This window comes from Melospiza georgiana, chromosome 7 (genome assembly GCF_028018845.1).
Source record: "Melospiza georgiana isolate bMelGeo1 chromosome 7, bMelGeo1.pri, whole genome shotgun sequence".
Classification (NCBI taxonomy): Eukaryota; Metazoa; Chordata; class Aves; order Passeriformes; family Passerellidae; genus Melospiza; species Melospiza georgiana.
Window position 1 is genome coordinate 34,484,523 of NC_080436.1, and position 19,998 is coordinate 34,504,520.

Sequence of the window (19,998 nt, forward strand, 5' to 3'; positions counted from 1 at the left end):
CTTTGGTTTTCATTTATTAAGCAGCAATGTTTTCTGTAGATGTCAGAAATCAGTCTGTGGCTGAATACAATCTCAGTGGTTCTTATTTCACATTATGGAGATAGGCCAGAGCTTCTACTGGTAACATTTTTTCCCCTTTCTTGTGAAACACAATTATCTAGCACACAGAAAATTAGAAGTACAGGTTTTTGAAATGTGTGCTAATGTGCTTTCCAGAGGGAAATAAGATACTTGGTAGCTTGGGGGTTGTTTTTTGCTTCACTAAGCATTAATTTAAGGACTGGAGTTAAAGGAATCAATGGCTACCTCAATACTCTAGGATCATCTTTTACTAGAATTTGCTTTTTCCTAAGTTGTTCTCACTCCTTGAGTAAGCAGGAGATAAGAGTTGCCTTGTTCAAGAGGTGAAGAATTGGACAGAATATCTCTTTTGGCTTCTGTAACTGGTCCCAAAAACATCCCTCCCACATTTTTTGGGAACTTTGGGAGATGCCAGGTTTGATTGGTGGTTTTTTCCATTTCAAAGTCTGGTCATGGGAATGTTACTCCTATTTAAGTACTTAGAACTTTTTACTCCAGCAAACACCAAAAGTTTACTTATACTCTGAAATACATGGATATTTTTCTATAATGAGTACTTGTAGAGAGATCTTTAATATTGAATTGAAGCCTTGAGATATTTTTTTCAGCTTGCTTTTGTACAGCTCCTCTAGAATTTTTAATTAACAGTAACTTAATCTTTGACTAGCAATCAGCCCTACAAACAGGCTCACCAGACAGACACTTGCTCATTTGGCATCCATTGTCCAGAATGTATTTGAAAAGTAATTTCATTTATTCTTGAAGACTAGCTGTGCACAGTCAGTGTTTGAGGCTTGTTTATATTTCAGGCTTTAGCTTAAAATCTCCTGCATTTAGGCTTGGACCAGACCATGGCTAAATGGTGACTGGTATCTAAACAGAAATTCATTAATACTTGTAAGAGTGAGGGTTTATTTGATGTCTTAGGAGAACAATGAAACCACCAGAGAAAGAGATTTATGTCAGCTTCATCACTGGGCTTATGGTGCAAAGGAATGAAATTGCAGTGCTTGTTTCTGCTTTCTTGGAAATGAGAGGTTTTTATAGGGACATGAGATGAACTAAATAAGAATAGACCTTCATGACCATTCTGGACTTAGACAATTTCTCTTAGAGTAGACATAAATATTTCTGTCCAATCAATTGTTACTAGCAGAGTAACTGTTCAGAAGAGACAAATCAGTCAAGTGCATGGAACTTGGAGCAGTCAGAATATGGCTTCACATGATGCTGCTGTTAAGCTCATGTGGATGGGACAAACTCTGTAAATGTCTCCCTTTCTCACATAATGAGAAAAGCTGTTCTATTTCCTTTAGATTTATAGATAAATTTCATTTTGGAATTGGGATGAGTAGTTGAAATATCCCATTCTAGTATTTTTCAAGTGTCTCAAACTTTTTCTTAAATATCTTCTGGTTGGTCCAGGGGCTTGCTTTTTTTATCTTGTTCTTTAAAAATCTTCAAAGAACTAATTTTCATTCTTCTAAATGGAAAGGCTGTTGTTAGTCAGAACATTTCAGTGTGTGTGTCCTTCTCCAGGAGTTTGTGTCCTGCCTTTTCAGTCCTGTAAGTCTTGCTGGGATTTGTTTTGGAGTAAAGGGGCCCTTGGATATTGCAGAGCCAGGAACATCTTCCTGAGTGTATCCTATGTAGCAGAGCCTTTTTATCAGTTGGGATTTCTGTCTCTGTATTCCTTTTGAAGTTTTAAAGAAAATTTCATTCAGGACAGTCCAGTCTTTTCTACTCTGAATCAAGCACTGGTTTGCAGACAATTGATGGTGCACTTTTGCCTCTTACTGAATTGTGTAAGTTTGTTATGAGATTAAAAAAAAGAAAGATTCATTTTCATCACTTACATACTGCAGTTTTAAGTACAGCTATGACAAAGGGTATTGTTTGTCAGGAAAATGGCTTTGAAGAGGTGGTGTTGCATATCTTCACTTTTTTTTCTTTGGTCTAGAATTCTTCCTCCTTTGGCAAGCATCTGGTTGCTTTCCAGACTGATTTTCTTTTATCTCTTGAATACTTGGCTTGTATATTTGATTTGTGCTATGGCTTTGAAATTTAAATTGAATTTGAACTTTTTATTTGCTCATCTGTTTTTGAGCTTATGATGCCTATTCTGTTAGATGATATTTCAGCAAATGTAATTGTGTGTGTTTGATAATAGAGATAGAATTTACATGTTTTGAGTTAACTTAGTCAGCCAAGTCAGGGTTGCAATTGTAAATCAGCCCTGAGTGCTCCAACTCCTCTTTGCTATAAAGAAGGCTATAAGTTTTTTCTGCTCTTAAGCATATTAATTATGTATCTGGACTGATTTAAGGGAGAAGTTACAGCATTATTTTTATGATATTTCTTTCCAATTGTTTTCCTGTTTCACATATGTTAGCATGTTATGCCTGTGTTCATTTGCATGTGGCACAATCTTTGTACAAAGGCAGCCATGGAGCTGAGCACACATCATTGGGTGTTTGTGGAGTCCATGTCTGACACAGGCACATTCAGGTCATGAGTGCTATTCAGTTTTTAATGCATCACTTAGAGCAGAGCAGCACGTGTGTGTAGGGCATAAAAAGGTTTTGCTCATGAGAAAGCAAACCCAGACCAGTCTCTCCTCTCCTTTAGGATGAGTCTCCAGGACAGGAGTTACAGAAGCCCCAACTCTTCATAATGTGTGGGCGTGTGAGTTTTAGAAAAATGAACAACAATGTTCCTAGAGGCAGTGCAGAGTATAACAATAGGACATTGCTCAGGTTTCTCTCCATTGGGTACTACTTTATTTCCTGTTTGAGGCTAGCTGCATCTTGATGCTGATCCTCCTGATTATAAAAGCTCTCCTAGGTGTTCTGCTGTGGTGAATGTGAATACCAAATCTGATTATAACACTAGCCAGACATGCACAGCAGACACATTTTCCTAGTGTTGTGTGAGGAGACTGCTTAAAAGATTATTCTGACACTAATGTAATCTGTATAATGTGTTCAGAAACTGAAAACTATTCTCTTTGGCAGCATTCAGAGCGTGGACTGTGCAGTAAATGGCTTGTGCACATAGGTGATCACCTCTTTGGAATTCATTTTACAATTAGGAAAATAAAAGTAATTTTCTTGTCTAGCATCCTGCTGAGGAAGCCTTTTTCATGAGAAGTAATGCTCCCATTACAGACCAGCTGGAACCTATGTAAAAATAGCAAGGGCCTCCCAGAATTATCCCTTTTGTGTGTATTTTCCTCAAGTTTGGGATGGGATCTCAGGGATGGTCCCACGATGAGTGGGGAGGGAACTGGTGTGTAGGGGAGGGGCAGAGTCAGCAGTGACACTGAGCTCAGTGCACAAGAGAAAAGCAGGGATTCCAACAACTGCTGTCTTCAGCTAAATCAGAAAGATTGGCTTCCCCCACCCCCATATGATGGTGCTGCTCAAGGACACAGGCAGGATGTGTGGAGTGTGTGACACTGCCATGTGTGGGCAGAGAGAGGGGAGGCTTTCAAGATGGAGCTCAGAGGTGGCACAAGAGGGGAATAGCAAGCACAGAAAGATTAAGATCTTTTGCAAACTGCAGCACTCTCAATATCAAATTCTTATATATGATATATATTTTTATTTATTTATTTATAAAAATCTATTTTAGTATTGAGACTGCTGCAGTCTGTGACAGGTCTAAATCTTTCCGTGGTTGATTTAGATTTTTTATTTCCTGTGTTTGTTACATTGTAGAAATGAGTCTGTCTATATATATATATGTATAGTTTTTTAATCTTGTCACTGAAATATACAGGATACTGATCTGTTTGGCAGGGATTGCAGCCTCCCAAGCTTGTAGCTCCTCTGTCTGGAGCCTGCAGATTAAAACCCTGCCCCACTCTCCTTGCAGCCTGGCTTGGTGTGCAGGGTCCCTCTCAGGTCTCTGGGGAGCCCAGCACGGGGATTATGGTTATCAGTGTGCAGCAGGGCTGCTGAGCACGGCTGATGCTGCAGCTGCAGGGACAGAGCTGTCTCACGAGCAGCAAAGCTGCACACTGCTGCTCTGGGCACTGCTTGTGCAAGTATGATCATTGTCATAGAACTGGCTTTTTTCTATCCCTCTGTTTTAGAGGACGTTTTTCTTCCATATTTGGGTTCTGATAGTGGGTATGTGCCAGTCCAGAAAATTATCATAGCATTCATTCTGCCAGTGACAAGTGTGTTTATCTGGCACTGAGGACTAACTTACTGATGACTTTTGGTGTTGTGTTCACGATGCCAAAGTGAAGAAATAAAGCTGTCTAGAGAGGAAATTAATATCTTTACAGTACGAATATTTTTGCCCTGCTTCTTTGTCACATCAAAATTCTCGCAGCGTGGCGTAAACTTTAATTTTAGAGCAGTCTGACTGTTCACGGAGAAAGCGATTAAAATGTGCCCAGCCATTTTCTAGCAGCCGGAGAGCCTCGGGCGGGTGTGAATTGCCGAGGAGGAGCTGCCTGGGTGGCGGTGCTGGGTGACAGTGCCAGTGGCAGTGACAGTGACAGTGACAGTGGCAGTGCCGGCTCCCAGCTGTGCCTTCCCATTGTCTGCGCGGCTCCGGGCAGCGCCGGGGGCCGCTCCAGCTCCACGGGCACCGGTGGCAATTCCCGCAGTCATGATGTGTGGGACCCTTCTGCCGCTCCCCTGCCTCCTGTCCCGCTCGCTCTGCTGCCTGCACAGGGCTCGGAGCCAGCACGGGTCGGGGGCACGCACTGGGCACATCTCTGCGGACGAGGGGCCGGGCTGGGCCCCGGCCGGGATGGAGAGCTGGAGAGCACGGCCCGGGGCTGAACCATGGAGCACAAAGCTGAGAGCACCGGGTGTGTGAGCCCTGCAACCTGAGAGCCCTGCAGGTGTGTGAGCCCTGGAACCTGAGAACATGCAGGTGTGTGAGCCCTGGAACCTGAGAGCATGCAGGTGTGTGAGCCCTGGAACCTGAGAACATGCAGGTGTGTGAGCCCTGCAGGTGTGTGAGCCCTGGAACCCGAGAGCCCTGCAGGTGTGTGAGCCCTGGAACCTGAGAGCATGCAGGTGTGTGAGCCCTGCAGGTGTGTGAGCCCTGGAACCCGAGAGCCCTGCAGGTGTGTGAGCCCTGGAACCTGAGAGCATGCAGGTGTGTGAGCCCTGCAGGTGTGTGAGCCCTGGAACCTGAGAGCATGCAGGTGTGTGAGCCCTGCGGGTGTGTGAGCCCTGGAACCCGAGAGCATGCAGGTGTGAGTCCCACAGGTGTGAGAGCCCTGCAGGTGTGTGAGCCCTGGAACCTGAGAGCATGCAGGTGTGTGAGCCCTGGAACCTGAGAGCAACAGGTGTGTGAGCCCTGCAGGTGTGTGAGCCCCCAGGTGTCTGAGCCCCCAGGTGTGTGAGCCCCGGAACCCAGCAGCCAAACACTGCCCAGAGGACAAGAACAACATGTCTCAAAACAAATTGCAGTTTGCCTTTGGTTTCCTTTTTCCCACAAAATCCATTCTAGGCCTAAGCAGCTAACAGAGATCATTAGCATCCCCAAATCTCTTCCTTCTTTAAACATCGACTTGAAAAAGACTTTTTCTTACATCTTATTTAATAATGGTGGTTTTGCTAGTTTTTATTTACTGGGTGTTTTATTTGTGCTGTGGTTGGAAAACTATTAAAAATATCTCTGCTAAAAGAATTTCCCAAGGTGGCAGAAATGGGGGAGATGCCTAAATTTCTTTTTTTGCCTGTGGTTTTTTTGTTTTTTTGAAGTGTTACTGTTATCTCCATTCCAATGAGGAAGTACAAGAAAGCTTTTTCTTTTTTTTTGTAAAGATAAGTTTTGAACTGAAAACAGTATTTATAGTAGGCTATATGAAATTTATTTTTTTTCCTATGCAATTGATGACTGTCTTGTGTTGTGGACCAAATGTCTTTTTGTTGAGACAAGTAATTTTGGATGGCTGTTAAACTGATGACATTTGATTCCATAAAGATCAGTCATTTAACTTTTAACAAATTTCTGCACTGTCAGAACTGCTGACATCAGACCTGCTGTGATTTTTGTTACAAATTAAGCAAAAATACACTGCTAGAGGATTAAAGTTTGTAGGGTAGACAGTTTTGGAATTGTGATTTGGTTTTGCCTGATGTTTGGAATCACCAGATTTTGAAGCAGCCAGATGATGTTTGTGTGGGTGGTGGTGGTGTGGCAACAGGACACAGGTGAGAGCATTGATAGTGCCCCAGGGAAAGTTCTGTCTAATTTTCTTGTTTGCTTTGATGATTTTTGTCTTCATTTTAAGCAGAGATAGTACAGTAATTTACTGAGTTAGTGAATTTTGTTATAAAATGGAAAGAAAGGGCCTGTTAGAGTTGGTGCTTTTGCTTCTTAATTTATGTACAGAAAATTGTTAGCTGCTGTATGCAGTTGTGGATGACTTTTGCTAAATGAAATGGAGATTTGTGTCTTAAGAAAGCTGCTATTTGGAGGATCTCCACTAGAAATAGTCACAGGCAATGCTTCAGTTCATTTACTTAAAATAGCTGGGGAAAAAAAAATCAATCTTTGACTATTTTAAGGTTTTAGTTTGCTACTGCATCATCTGGGGACTTGTAGATTGTATGACTTTGTTTGATCTTATGTGTTTTCTATGGAGTATTTTGAGTAGCAAGATGATTTTTTTACATCATCTGAACTTAAAATATTTATGTTCTCTTACTTCTGGACTGTTTCTAATATACCAAAATTAATCAATGCTGTGCTTAAAAGATTCCTGAAGATACCTTTGGTTAGTTTACAATTGGGTAATATAAAACAAGTTTCCAATTTTTTAATTTAAAAGTCTTTTAAAGCAACTGTGAACAGCTCAGGCTATATTTTATTGTGCCATAAAACCTCTGACCTTTAGCAAGCATTGACATCCTCATAAAGAGAAAACCAAGTATTTTTCCCCAAACTATTGATTTCCAATTGACACAAAAAAACCCCATATTGTTACTCTTATTCCATTTTAAGGCCTTGACACTAGAAATGAGGCTTCAGAGAATGATGTAATAACAGGTGATTCTTCTGTTTTTAAGGATTGTTAGTAATAAGACAACTGTTGCTATTTGATAGTTCAAAACAGGGAGATAGTTTGGGTTTGGCCCTGTGATCTGACTGACTTCATGACTTCAAGGTATTTTAAATAGATACATGCAGATAAATATTAAACAGATTATGTGGTGATGCAGACTTTTGTGCTGTGTGTGCATTTCCTAGAATTGTTGGAGGCTTTCTAAAGGCATAGTTAAAAGTGAGTGAAAAATTTGTGCATAAAGAAAAGTGCAAGGTGTCCAAAGGAGCTGATAAAGGATGATGGGTGACCATGCAATATGAACCAGGTGAGGAGAGCAAGGGCAGGTTTGGGGATTGCTCAAAGGAAAAAATGGCTGGAAGTTGTGGGAAGGTGCTGGTGTGGGCACATGGACACAGAATTTTCTGAATATCAGCCCTAGGGATGGCTCAAGAGCCAGGAGGAGTTTTCCTGCTGTCAGCTGGGTTTCTCTGAATGATGGAAGCTAAGCCAACAAAGTCTTGGTCAGCACAGTTGTTTCTCCAGAGCTTTTGCTGGTACAGCAGTGTCATGTGAGAAGGGCATTCATTTTTCCCCTCCCAAGCCAGCAGAACTATGCTAGCAAAAACTAAAGATATGTCATGCTGTATTTCATAAGCATTTCTAAAGAGTTCTTTCCTCATGCCTTTGGCCAGGCGTGTTCTTTGGGGATGAGAGGCTCAGCCATTCCACAGATGGATTTTCCACTACCCTAATGCTCTGCTCTCTCTGAGGTATGGCATTTTGGAAAGGTTAATGCTCTAATAGTGTGCAAGCTGAAATGGCTTTTGTCTGCCAAGGTATGTTACCCTGTGCAGATGCTTGCCAGGAGACAATTATATAGAAAATAGTGTTCAGTGAACTGTTTTGAAGTCTGCCTGGGAATTTTTTTTTTCTTCTCTTTCTAAAGCTACAAAAAAAAAAAAAAAAAGTGAGAATAGATCCTAATTGAGCTACAACTTTAAATAGTATATAAACCATTTAAGATTATTTTTGTTGCCTTAATGAGGGTGGCCTAGCCACAGAGCTGTGCTTTATAATAACAGTATGTGAATTTTTGCCAGGCTGGTTTTCATCCACCACAGACTGTTCAATTCTAGAGCTGTCATCTCATCAGACACCCTGCAACTTGGGCTTCCATTGTTCTTCATGCTGGGGAGCTGCTCTAGTCAAAACAAGGACTGCAGTGGGATTGTTTTTCCTTAGGTAGTATCCTAGGATGCCCAACCTCTTCCTTTTCTAAATGGTGAGAAGAGCAGTGCTGTAGTCTGCCAGATTTAGTAGGGAGCTGGAAGCACCTTGTAAGAGCCCCTTTGTCATTCCACTGTAGCAGGAGCTCCATCCAGAGAACTGTTTCATTTTCCTGGAGGAAACCAAAGGTGTTTACTTCCTTTGATGTACCTGGCTCTGATTGTTTGTATCCAAGGTGAAGTGCAAGAAGGGAACTAAGAGGAATGACAGTGCTCTGTGCAGAGTGGAGCAGCTGAGCCTCCTGGGGACCAGAGCACTCTGAAGAAGCCTTGGGTAGGGGCAGAGTTTTTCAGGGTACATTTCAAGTTTTATTTTTTGAGTTTATGGATAAATGCCAACAAACTCCTGATTTCCACAGGTATTTGGATACTGCACTTTCCTGTCAATATGTAGAATAAAAGACTGCTCTAGTCTTGCTTGTCATTAAATATCTTATTCTCATTTAGGCAGCTACATTCCTGAAGGAATTATCTTGTTATTCTTTGTCACTGTCAGCTCAGTGTTTCTATTGCATTCAGGAGTGAACTCACAGGAGAAGGTGAGCAGGATTAAAGAGCCTTAGAGTATTGCTCAGAATTTAAAATATAAAAGGAGGGGGAGGGATAGTTGCTAATAATACACCTTGGCTTCTCACATGCCTATTCCTGTGAAAGGTGTCCTCTTTAACAGCCTGTCAACTGTCTTATGAGCAGTGGTAGTGTCCTATCTGCGGCCCTGAGTGTGAAAAAGAAGGGCACTATATTGCTCTGTAAGAGAGGCTTAGCATGCAAAATGTCCCAGTAAAGAAAAGAAGGGATTGAAGAAGACTGGGGGCAAGTTCCAGGGTTTTTTCCTAATGTTCAGCATTATTGTTGTCCAAATGGCACCCTGTGTGCTGAGGGTGCATGTCTGGAGTGGGTGTTGGACAGGTGTGTTCTGGGGCTTTAAGGTGTGTTCTGTCTCTGCCTTTCCCTCCTCTCTCCAGGCTGTGCCAGTGAGGGGAGGTAGGTGGTGGTGCCCTGGTCCCTGGGGTGCCCAGCCCTGCCCTGGGGCAGGCAGTGCCAGTGAGGGGAGGTAGGTGGGGGTGCCCTGGTCCCTGGGGCAGGCAGTGCCAGTGAGGGGTGAGGGGAGGTGGGTGGTGGTGCCCTGGTCCCTGGGACAGGCAGTGCCAGTGAGGGGAGGTGGGTGGTGGTGCCCTGGTCCTGGGGTGCCCAGCCCTGCCCTGGGCCAGGCAGTGCCAGTCCCAGTGAGCTCAGGGAGGGAGGGAGGGAGGGAGTGCAAACCTGGGCTCTGCTGCTGCTGGAGCAGCACCTCTGACAGAGGGGCAGCACAGGAAACAGGAAATCACTTCTGTAAAACTGCAACAAGATGAACTAGAGCAAGACCTGGGACAGCCTTTTATTGGGTTCACTTTTGGGGGATTTTCCTTCCAAATTGGAGGAAACTTTGTTGAGAAAGTCTGCCAATGGCTTCTGGTGCATTTGGTTCTATTTCTGTGCAGTTAATTTTTAATGTTGTCTACACTTGGTAGCAGGACAGAACGTGCACAGACAGTGAGATGCATTCAGTCCCTAATTAATTTTGGAGGAGGTAGAATAGCTGCACATTTTACTTTTGTATTCTGATTTATCATACTCTTCCTTTGGAAATCTGATTACTAAGTACCTTGGTAAATTGAATCAAATAAGAAGTATCTTCTAATACTAATGGAGTAAATAGCATTTAGTTGTTAACTGATTAATGTAGAACTTCAAAATCTGTGTAAATAGCATAATCAAGAAAAGCATAAATCTTTGATTTAAGTGTATTTAAATCATTGCACATGGATTCACTTCTATAACTTTTTCCAGTAAACAGGACTAGGGAATTTTTTAGATTCATGCTTCAAAAGTGGACCAATTTCTCAGTTGTTTGTTTCTAATAATTGTTTTAATTAAGATCAGACCTGCACAATATCAGAGTTCAGTAGGCAGGCCAGGACTCTTTGCTCTCTAATTGGTCATTGAATGGCTCTCAAACTTTAGCCCTGACATGCAGAAAGCAGGAGTGTGTTAACTTTGCTGGGAACAGGGAACAGCTGTCTCTGCAAATTCCAGTTTATATTTCTGATAATTGTACAAAGCTGCTCTGAATTTTCTGTTAAAGGAATGGCAGTCTTAGTACAGCTGCTGCATTTTTACAGGTGCTGGGTGGTGTATTTTAACAGCCTGGGCCACTGAGGCACAAGTTACTAGAGAGAGCAAAGTTGCATACCCTAACATACAGCTCCTGGATCATCCATGAGCACAGCCTGCTCTGTTTGTGGGCAGGAGAATTGTTGCTCCCTCTGGAATCCTCCCTTGCTCTCCAAGTCAGGATTTTCAAGGTTATGTGGGGCTGCTTTTGTTTGTTTTTTCTCCTTTCCTCTCCTTCATCACCTTGGGCACTTTTCTCCAGTCCTTTTCCCACCTCTGCCTTAACAGAAGTTTCCCAGGGGGAACTAATTTGTTCCAAATATAGATGTTTGCATGGTTGTCCACCTTTTGTCTCAGGATTCCTCTCCAGGCTCTCAGCTATAACATTAATCTTTATTTATTTGCTTTATTTGAGTTGGGCTGGTGCTGTTGAGTTCTAGTCACAGGAACCCTGAGGTTATGATGTTAATATAGGTTTATTTATGTAATTGATGTGAAAAGCAGAAGGAAAAAGCTCTTGTTGTGCAGGTCTCTTATATGAATCTTCAAAGATCCGTTTTCCTAAGAAAGGTCCTGACTTTTCTAAAAAAAAAAAAATTGGCACTTCCACATCCAAGAAAGGTTTATGCTCCTATGTTGGGGTAAGGCAAAACTTTTCCCACAGAGTTTGGAGGATTCATCCATCAGTTCTTCCACTTGAAGGAGGGAGCTGTGTACAAACTTGCTGGGGAAGTTGTGGGAAGAGGCCAGTGTTTGTTGGTTGCAGGAATTCTGTTGATTTATCAATTAACAGAAGCTTGTTTAAGAAATAAATTTTCACTTTACCTTTTCACGTTTTTTTTTTCTCACATTACCTTTACAAAGTGTGTCCACTTTGCATGTTGAACATAGATTTTTTTTTTTCACCCCCACCCTTCTAATCCTATTTTGTGCCCTGAATTGCATTGATACAAGTTATTGTGACAGTCATTCCTGGGGTCTTTTGACAACAATGATATCAATAATTAAAGAAAAAATATCACCTTCTTTTACTGTCTCTTTAGAAGAAAAACAATGGATTTCTTCTGTCATGGGCAGTGCAAAGCTTCCTATCTCCATCTACACTGCCAGCAAGGAGTTGGAACTCTTGATGCCTCTTAGAGAAATTGGATTAAGTGGAGTAGATCCTAGATCCTCTTCCCAGAAATATCTGTGCTCATTACAAGTCAGTTTAGTGGATTTATATGTGGTAATTTTCAAGTCAGAACCCAAAATGAGGGACCCAGTGGTTTCTCATGTACCAAGATTCAGGATGCTGCCATCATAAAACTCAGGAGGGACTTTGCTTGATCTATTGGGGTTTTTTATGACTTATCCTCTAGGCTGTGCAAAAGAAAGCAGTAAGAGCACAGCACTGACTGATTTTCTGATCTGCTGGCTGCAGAGCTCATCTGTGTGCAGTGCTGGACATCATCTCAGAGCTGATAATAACACTTCTCCCTCTGAAAGGGGAGAGTGGCTGCACAGACAAAGTGGTGAGCACTTCTTGGAAAGAGGATTACCAGATTTTAGGATGAATAATAATAATAATAGGATGAATTTTAGGCTGAATATTGGGGTATAATGTTGCTAATGTGATGAAGAAGAATGCACATTTCACTTCTGAGTGTTTAGATGGGGACAGCAGTCCCGAGGGTGAAGAGCACAGGTATGACATTTATGTTCCACTCCTACATGCAAGTCCTTTTACTTCCTGTCTACTAAAGTAGGTGTCTATTTTTGTCACCTATGAAAGATTCTAGAATTGGTAGATTTTCTTTCATGAGACATGTTGTGAGATGTTTGAGCTTTTAGTTGCAAACCCAGGTAATGCTCAGCCTCTAATATTCAGTCCTTTCAGCTGTTTATATAATTTTAGGGCAGAACCTCATTTATGTCCCTCCCATTAAAATCTAAAAATACTGTGTTGGTCTGTAGTGCAATCCAGTGTAAAGCCAGTGCTGGGATTTTGTTTCACTTTATCAGTTTGCTTACCAGACATTATTTTCTCCTCAAAAACCAGAGCAGCTCCTAAGGACTGCCTTCCTGCTTTTTTTTTTCTCCTTTTACCTGTCCTACATGAGGCACAAGAAATTATCATTCAACAGCATGGGGAGGTGAATAAGGATGGGCTGTGGTTTGCTCCCCTACTCGGTCTGCAGCATATAAAATTCCTTGAATCTTACTTTATCCAGTCTGTGGAAGTTTTGAAACTAAAACCAGATTATCTCAGCTATGAAAATTGGCTGAATTAGAGGAAACTTCTAGGACAAAAGGTTATCCAAGTACTTATACTCCCAGGTGTGGATCACCAACACAAGGTTGCATTACCAATCTCAATGAATCTATGGCTGGTATTATTAAAAAATAATCAGGCAAGCAAAGATTAATCTTTTATTCTGTGTGCTTTGCTGCTAGTGTGAAGCACAGGGTTTGGCATTTACTCATAGATGCACATATGGTGATTCCAGTTGACTCAAAATAGCTCCATTCTATGAACCCAAAGTTGAGATATTTTTTGTGTGAATTGGAGCTCCACAGCTTTTCCTCAGTTCTATCTCTTTGACAGTAGGGTATATAGCACCAAATCTGCAGGCTTTAAATCTATCTGCAGGGAAAAATCTGTTCAGAACAAGTTCTAAACTAACTTGCACTTAGTTTGTCATAGGAAATACAAGGACTTTTCTTGTGCATCAGTTTCCTGGATTGACCTAGGCAAGCAAGGATATTTGCAGGCTGTGTTTTGGTAACTGAGTATGCTGTTATGTGTTTTTAAAATGGTGTTGCAAATGGACAGGAGCTCTAAGTGTGTTTGATAGAATCAAAGAAAAACTTGATGTTGATTATCATTACTATTTTGTGATTTGTGTAGGGAGTAGTAATTAAATTACATTTACTTTGCAGTATTATATTTGCAACTGGATATAAATGTTTTGGGTTTTGTCTGCTGTCTTCAACTTGTAATGTTTTTAACATTTATCTAAATACTGTAGAAATCACATGTCAGTCAACAAAGTGAAACAGCATCTCTATTCAAGTTTTGTTTACTGTAAAGGTTCTGAGCTTCTTAATAAATTTTATATCAGCATCTGGATTGTCTGGAAAAAACACCTCAACAACCAACAATCCAGGATATCCTTTGTTGCATTTTTGCATCTTTTTATTTCCAGTTTTTCTTTCATCCGTAATCCTTTCCCCTCCATTAGATTCAGTAAATAGGATCTCTTACAGGCCTTTAGCATAGCCCATCTTTTATCTTTTATCTTTCTTTTGTGTGCTTTGCAGTAAATCTCAGCACTCCAGATGTGTGTAGTAGCTCATCTCTCACCAAGCTGTGTTTGCTCAGCTCTGGGGCAGAGGCTGTAGCCAGGCTTTGATCTGCCCTGTGAGGGAGCAGGAGGAGCTGGGCACCCCCAGGAGCTCTCAGGGCTCCTCTGCCCCTGCTCTGAGGGCTCTGGCCTGGCCTTCAAATGCTCCCTTGGGGCTGCTGCTGCTACTTGATTCTCAACTCTGAAAAAGAGGGAAGATGGAAACTCAGCAGTTTTGTCATCCTCATTCCAGGGCAATTATTTTCTTGAATAAAGTAAAGCCATCTTCTGTGATTGCAGTTGCCCAAAATGGATTGTGCTCATAGCTGATTAACTCCAACAAAGAGAAAAACTGTTCTGCTGACAGCCATTTGTGAGCTTTCATGGCCTGCTACTCCTCCACACCTGCTGGGCTGCATATTTCTGACTCTTTGGGAAGATACCTGCTTGTTTATAGAAACAAGAGTTTCAGGAATGCACACAAAATGTTTATTATGACTACTTGTTAACTCTGTAATGCAGAAATGTCTTGGACATCCAATGAAACTGTTACTGCTGCTAGATAGAGCAAATTTGACAAATGCTGATTTCTTCTTTCTCTTTTCTTAAAATGACTATTTCAGTAATTTACTGAATTTCACTATTTTAGGTGTCGTCATGTTCCATCTCCCCTTCCACAGCAAATAAAAGTATAATGAATTTTCTTTGTTGATTTTTCAGGCATTCAAAAGGGATGTTCTTGCTGATTCAAGACCAACCAGTTCTGTCCAGGACTCTACACTGGGGATAAGGACATGGGACTCCTCCTGCCAGATTCCAGCTGGTTCATCACAACTGACATCTTGGCTGACAACTGTGAAAAGGATCTTCGGATTATTCGATTTGATTTTTGTGGGAGACCACAATCCCCAAACTCTAGGACATATCAGGTACTAAATCAAGCACTAAGCTTTTCCATAACACTCTGAGGATTGTTATTTGTTTCTTATGAGGAGTTTAGGCATTCAGATCTTACTCTTTATTTCTTGTAGGAAATGGAAAATCCTTGGTTTTACATCTTGCAGTAGCTGAGTAATGACAAGGAGTTGTGTTTCTTATTTCCTATGGAAAATTTGGGGCTTCATTATTTATATAGCATTTAAAATTATTGTTATAAATTGTAATTGCTGATCATGGTTATTATCTTAATTACTAAATTGCTTGTTTCTTTCTTCTTTGTTATTTTTGAGAGAATGCTTAATTTTATTAAGACTAGTTTTGCTACAGTTTGTAGTAAGATAATTCCTGCATTCAGAACTTCTCCAGTCAACAAGGAAACTTTTAAAGTTCATGAAATTTATGAATGTTTGCACACTTGGGGTGTTATGATTCATCTATTTTCTTCTAACTCTGTTAAGATAAATCTATATGAGATTTTCTTTTCCTTTGAGAAAATGTTGCCTTGTTTCTGTTGGAGCCTAGTTTGATTTGGAGTATCTGAATGTTCAGGTGTTTTTTTTCAAATGGTGGAAGAGAAAATCTGTGAGCATTATCCAAGAGTGTAGCTCTCAATTCTTGTTTGTGTGGATGTCTGCTGTTACAGACCACTGATAAAAGTGGTTAAAAACAAATCACTCCTCCTAATACAAAACAGAAAATGTGTCATAGCAGAGGGGGGAACCTTTTTGCAAAATCTTGTTTATTTTGGGCAGCTGTTTAGGTATGGGTGGCTTTCTAATTAATTTTAAATTACTCAATAATTAACTTTTTCTTTGTCCCAAAGGTTCCATATTTCTTGTAGAATTTTAAAGTAACCTTTTCTAATGAGGATGTCTGATATTCTTACTGTAAAAGATGAAACTGATACAATGAAGGGTTCAGAAGCTGAATTTAAAGATACAGACCCAGTTGAAAACCTCAAAAAATCAGGAAGTGAGGAAGAGATTCAAGTGGAGAAGGATGAAAATTGTCCTGATAACAAAAACAATATGCCGGTAAGAAACTTTTCACTTTATTCTTCCCTGAATGTCATGTTAAATAACTCTGTGTCTGGTTGTTCTCCATTCTCTTGATCCTCTTGTATGTTTCTTTGGCACAGTGAGGAAAACTTTGTTGGTTTTAGGGAAGCAAATATGATGATTATTGCTTCCTCTCTCCTCCTTTGCCCCACTTCTCTGTTTATACTCATAAAAATATGACTCGGCCATTTTTAATTCTGTGCAGTAGAGGAGTGGTTTTGCTGGGAACCAGACAATTTGCCCATGTTTGTGTTTCCCTGAGTGTATATGTGAAGTCTTTCTTTGTAGCAGAGCAAGGAACAATCTCAGGCTGGCTTTTGCTGCTGCTGAATCCTGACAGAGTTTGGAGCTGGGCTGTGTGTGCTGTGTTGCTGCTTTGGCCATGGTGCTGCAGCTCAGCCAGGCAGGGGTGGCCAGCCCAGGGCTTTTGAGCTGTTGCACTTTGCAGGTGGCTCAGGTGGGGATTTTCCAGCAGAGCTGTTCAGCACAAGGCTGCAGTAATCAGCTGTAGGTAATCCAAATCCCCAAGAGCCAGAGGGATCCAGAGCTCCTGAGGCCAGCAGGTCTGGCTGCTGCCCCAGCCACCTGCAGAGTGAGCTGGGCAGCATCATCCTGCCTTGAGGGGCAGCAGATCCTCCCTGCACCTTCTCCTCTCTGATCTTCAATGCTTGACAGCTTTGGGAGGTGACTTTTAGGTAGGAAAGCTGAGGCAGCTCCTTGTGCACACACTGAAAAGCTGAGGCATATAAATGGCTGGCTTTTGGAGGTGGGAGAAGTGAAGTACCTGTAAGGAAGTTGTGGCATCACATTTCAAGTGAGAAGGAGGCAAAGCAAATAGTGTGAAAATACCTTGTGTCAATGGAGAACACACTGATAAGGAAGGGTTAGGAATTTGTGGCAGCACATTTAATCTAATCTGAGATTTAGGTGTGAGAGAGAGCTCACTCCTGGCTGAAGCTGCCCACCTGGTCACTGAGGAGTGTCAGCAGCTCACATGAGGGGAGGAGCTCAGGAAAGCTACTGAAAATTTCTGACACAACCTACACAACAGGCCAGATTTGTAAAAGGAAACACAGAAACTTGTGTTTGGCAAAAACTATCGTTGTCCATAGGAATTTTGTGTCTGTGGGTTAATACTAAACAAATTTTTATAAAAATCCTGATTGGGATCTGAGTGATCTCTTGTGGGTTGCAAAAACAGGACAGTAGCTTATTAGATTCTTGTTATTGAGATTTGAGTAAGAGGCTCTTTGGGGAGTAGTTTTGTTCAAGACTAACAATTCAATATTCCACTGAGTAAAGTAAGCTTTATCTGCTCTGTTAAATTGCTTCCAGATAAATCTTGTAGACCACTGCAATAACAGTAGTTTTACACTTTAATGTCTGCTGGCTTTATTAAGGCTGGCATCAGTGTAAATAGATAATTTTATGGAAAAAATAAATCCTAGAAATGAAATATTTCTCTTGCAACATGAGAAATAACTACTGCTGAAAAGCTGGGAGATATTATAGCTGAGCTGGTATTTTCTTTAATTAATGGAATATTCTAGTACTGAGCCTTAAAAATTAATCTAGGGTTTAGTTATTTTCATGCAGTTCAGTAATTTGGAAAAATCTCATTCACATTTTCTCATTTAACAAATTTTAGTGTGGAAATTTCTATGAGACTCGAGTGGCAAGTAAGAAATAAGCATTCCTGCAAACAGCTGCTGCTGTCTCCTGAGAATGCAGAGGGATGAATGAACCTGGCAGTGCTGCCAGGGGCTGTGGGCAGGCAGGGGGTTCATTTTTTGGCTGGGAGCTGGTTCAGGAGCAGGAGCTGGTGGCTGAAGTGATGATCTCACATCCACAAAGTGGACTGGACACTGTGTGGTGAAGGCTGGTGGATACAAACAGCTCTGCTGTCAGTGTGGTGTCCTGGAGTGTCCATCAGAATCAGAACAGTGATGTTACATGAGCAGCTCATTCAAAACTGAGGCTGAGGGTGCAGATTTCCAGGCTGGCAGGAAGACAGACAGTTACCAAATGGAACCTGGCCACTGTGAGCAAGCCCCTTGCAACAACTGAAATCAGCAGAAGTTAATGTCACTTGTACTGTGGAGGCTGCCAGTGCAAATATAAGCCTCATATTTGAGGATTTCCCATTTAAGGCATGTTTTATGCTAAAATACAAAACAAAAACTTGGGGTTGTCCATAGTAAAAAAACCCTTGTGGAACAGTAGCAATCAGCATGTTTTTAACTAATGGATGGTTAAACAGTTTGAGATTTCAGTGGACATAGTACTGGTCATTAAGTGCAGGTTAAATGTTCCTGTGTGGTGGGAAAAAGTGCAAAGAATTTGCTGAGAAATGTTGGAAAGGATTATCAGAAACTGACTGGAATTTGTTGTGTACTTTGTTTACTAACTGAGTGCTTCAGAGGATGGGTTGGGTGTGGAGGTTGTGTGGGGGTTGGGTTTGGCTCTCCTCCCTGGTGGCAGAATAGGTTTGGTACCTCCTGACAAACTACAGTCACATTCCTCAGTACAGTTAGCACTTCATTTTTGACTTCTTTAAGCCATGGAAAAAACAGGCTGTGGTTTTTTCCTCTGTCTGAACTTGACATTCCATCAATTGAATGCTCAATGATAAATTTAATGCTTAATTTATCAAGTAGATCATCTAACCATGTCCCATCATCAACTTTGAGCTTAGCTACACCTTCCTTCCATTGCTGTGTGCTCTTATGAATGGATTCTGAATGATCAGATAGGTTCATACAGCACATTCCATCGTGGGCCATTGAATTCAGGCATGTCTCTGGAACAGCACAGTTCAGAAACTGATGGTTGTATTTTGAAATTTAACTGTGATTATAAAAATTCCAGATTATGTGGAGGTTGTGCATTAACAACTGATTGGCTGCTGTGTCTGCTGTTGGAGGTATGAATAGGAATTTAGGAAAATACCTAATTAGAGTACATGGCCAGCACTCCCAATTTTTCTAAGCAGTGCACAAGTAGTGTTACTGATACAGAGAACATTTCTTAGCTGGCATATTTGCAGTGAGGTTCAAGTGTCATTTAAATGGCACTGGAGAAAGAGGCACTGTTATGAAAAGTACTTTGACAGAAGTCATGTGCACATCAGCACTATGGTGGATTTTGTGATCAAAAGGGTTTTGGTTCACCAGTCACTGCTCTCCTACCTGTTCATCTTACCCAGGCCAGGTGCCAACCCATGAATTCAGAATTAGCTGGAATACAGGATCTGTGTTGCCTCTGTCTCTGGGTGGTGAGACAGGCAGTGGCATCCACTGTAAGGACAAAGCTGCAGGAAATACTGACAAATTAAAGATCCTGGATTTATCCTGCAAGATAGTCCCTTGTGTTTATTATTAGGAAGACTTCTGTTTTAAAACCCAAAAAAGCCTCATGGCATGAGTGCAGGGTTGTACCCATCTACTGTATGATCAAGGCAAGGCAAATGTTGTGTTAAATGAGGATAATTCTGGTTTTGTTTTATGCTAATTAGGCAGATATCCTTGTCCTTTGGGGTAATTAGATAATTTTTTTACTTAGCAAGTTGACATCTCTCTTCCTGCAAGTATCTTCCTTCTCTACTAACACAAACCTTGAGCTGCCCTCTCTGTTTCACAGCTGAAGTTCTCTGAAGTCTTTTTTGCCACTTCCCCAGTCTTGTCAGGATTTACCTGTCTTTGTCTCCAAAATATGGGATATAATGCTTTTGAATAGATAAATGATTGGGCAGATTCTCTTATTCTTGAGCTGCCTCCATGTCCAAGGGTGAAACAATTTTTCCACCAGTCATCCTCTACTGTGTCATGGAAAATTGCTGTCACTGCTCACTAATGCAGGACAGCAAGTGACCATGGACCACACTGTTCTTTCCCTCAGCATTCCAAAGCTATCCATGGCTCTTGGGACTGCAGCACTTGACTGGATTTAAAATTGAGACCTAATTTTGCAGAAAGGTAAAAAACTGAATGTCCTTAGAGCACTCTTTGTTGAGGTTTGTCATGTTGTGCCTATCCTCAGAAATGCCCAAATGGTACTTCAGAAATAAAACCCCTTCTCACAAAACCCTTCACACGTCTGAGTTTGCCATCTTGTGCCTGACCTGTTTTTATCCA

At 41.3% G+C, this 19,998-nt stretch overlaps 1 protein-coding gene across 5 annotated transcripts in view; it reads left to right on the top strand.

Annotated features, from left to right (window-relative positions):
- R3HDM1 (R3H domain containing 1) overlaps positions 1 to 19,998 on the top strand; it is an 80,534-nt gene that overhangs the window by 13,699 nt on the left and 46,837 nt on the right. For all 5 annotated transcript variants that reach the window (XM_058027539.1, XM_058027534.1, XM_058027536.1 and 2 more), the window contains exons 2-3: positions 14,589 to 14,797; positions 15,631 to 15,841. In XM_058027539.1, coding sequence (XP_057883522.1) covers positions 15,671 to 15,841 — 171 coding nt within the window. In that variant the 5' untranslated portion in view covers positions 14,589 to 14,797; positions 15,631 to 15,670. The remainder of the gene's footprint in view (positions 1 to 14,588; positions 14,798 to 15,630; positions 15,842 to 19,998) is intronic.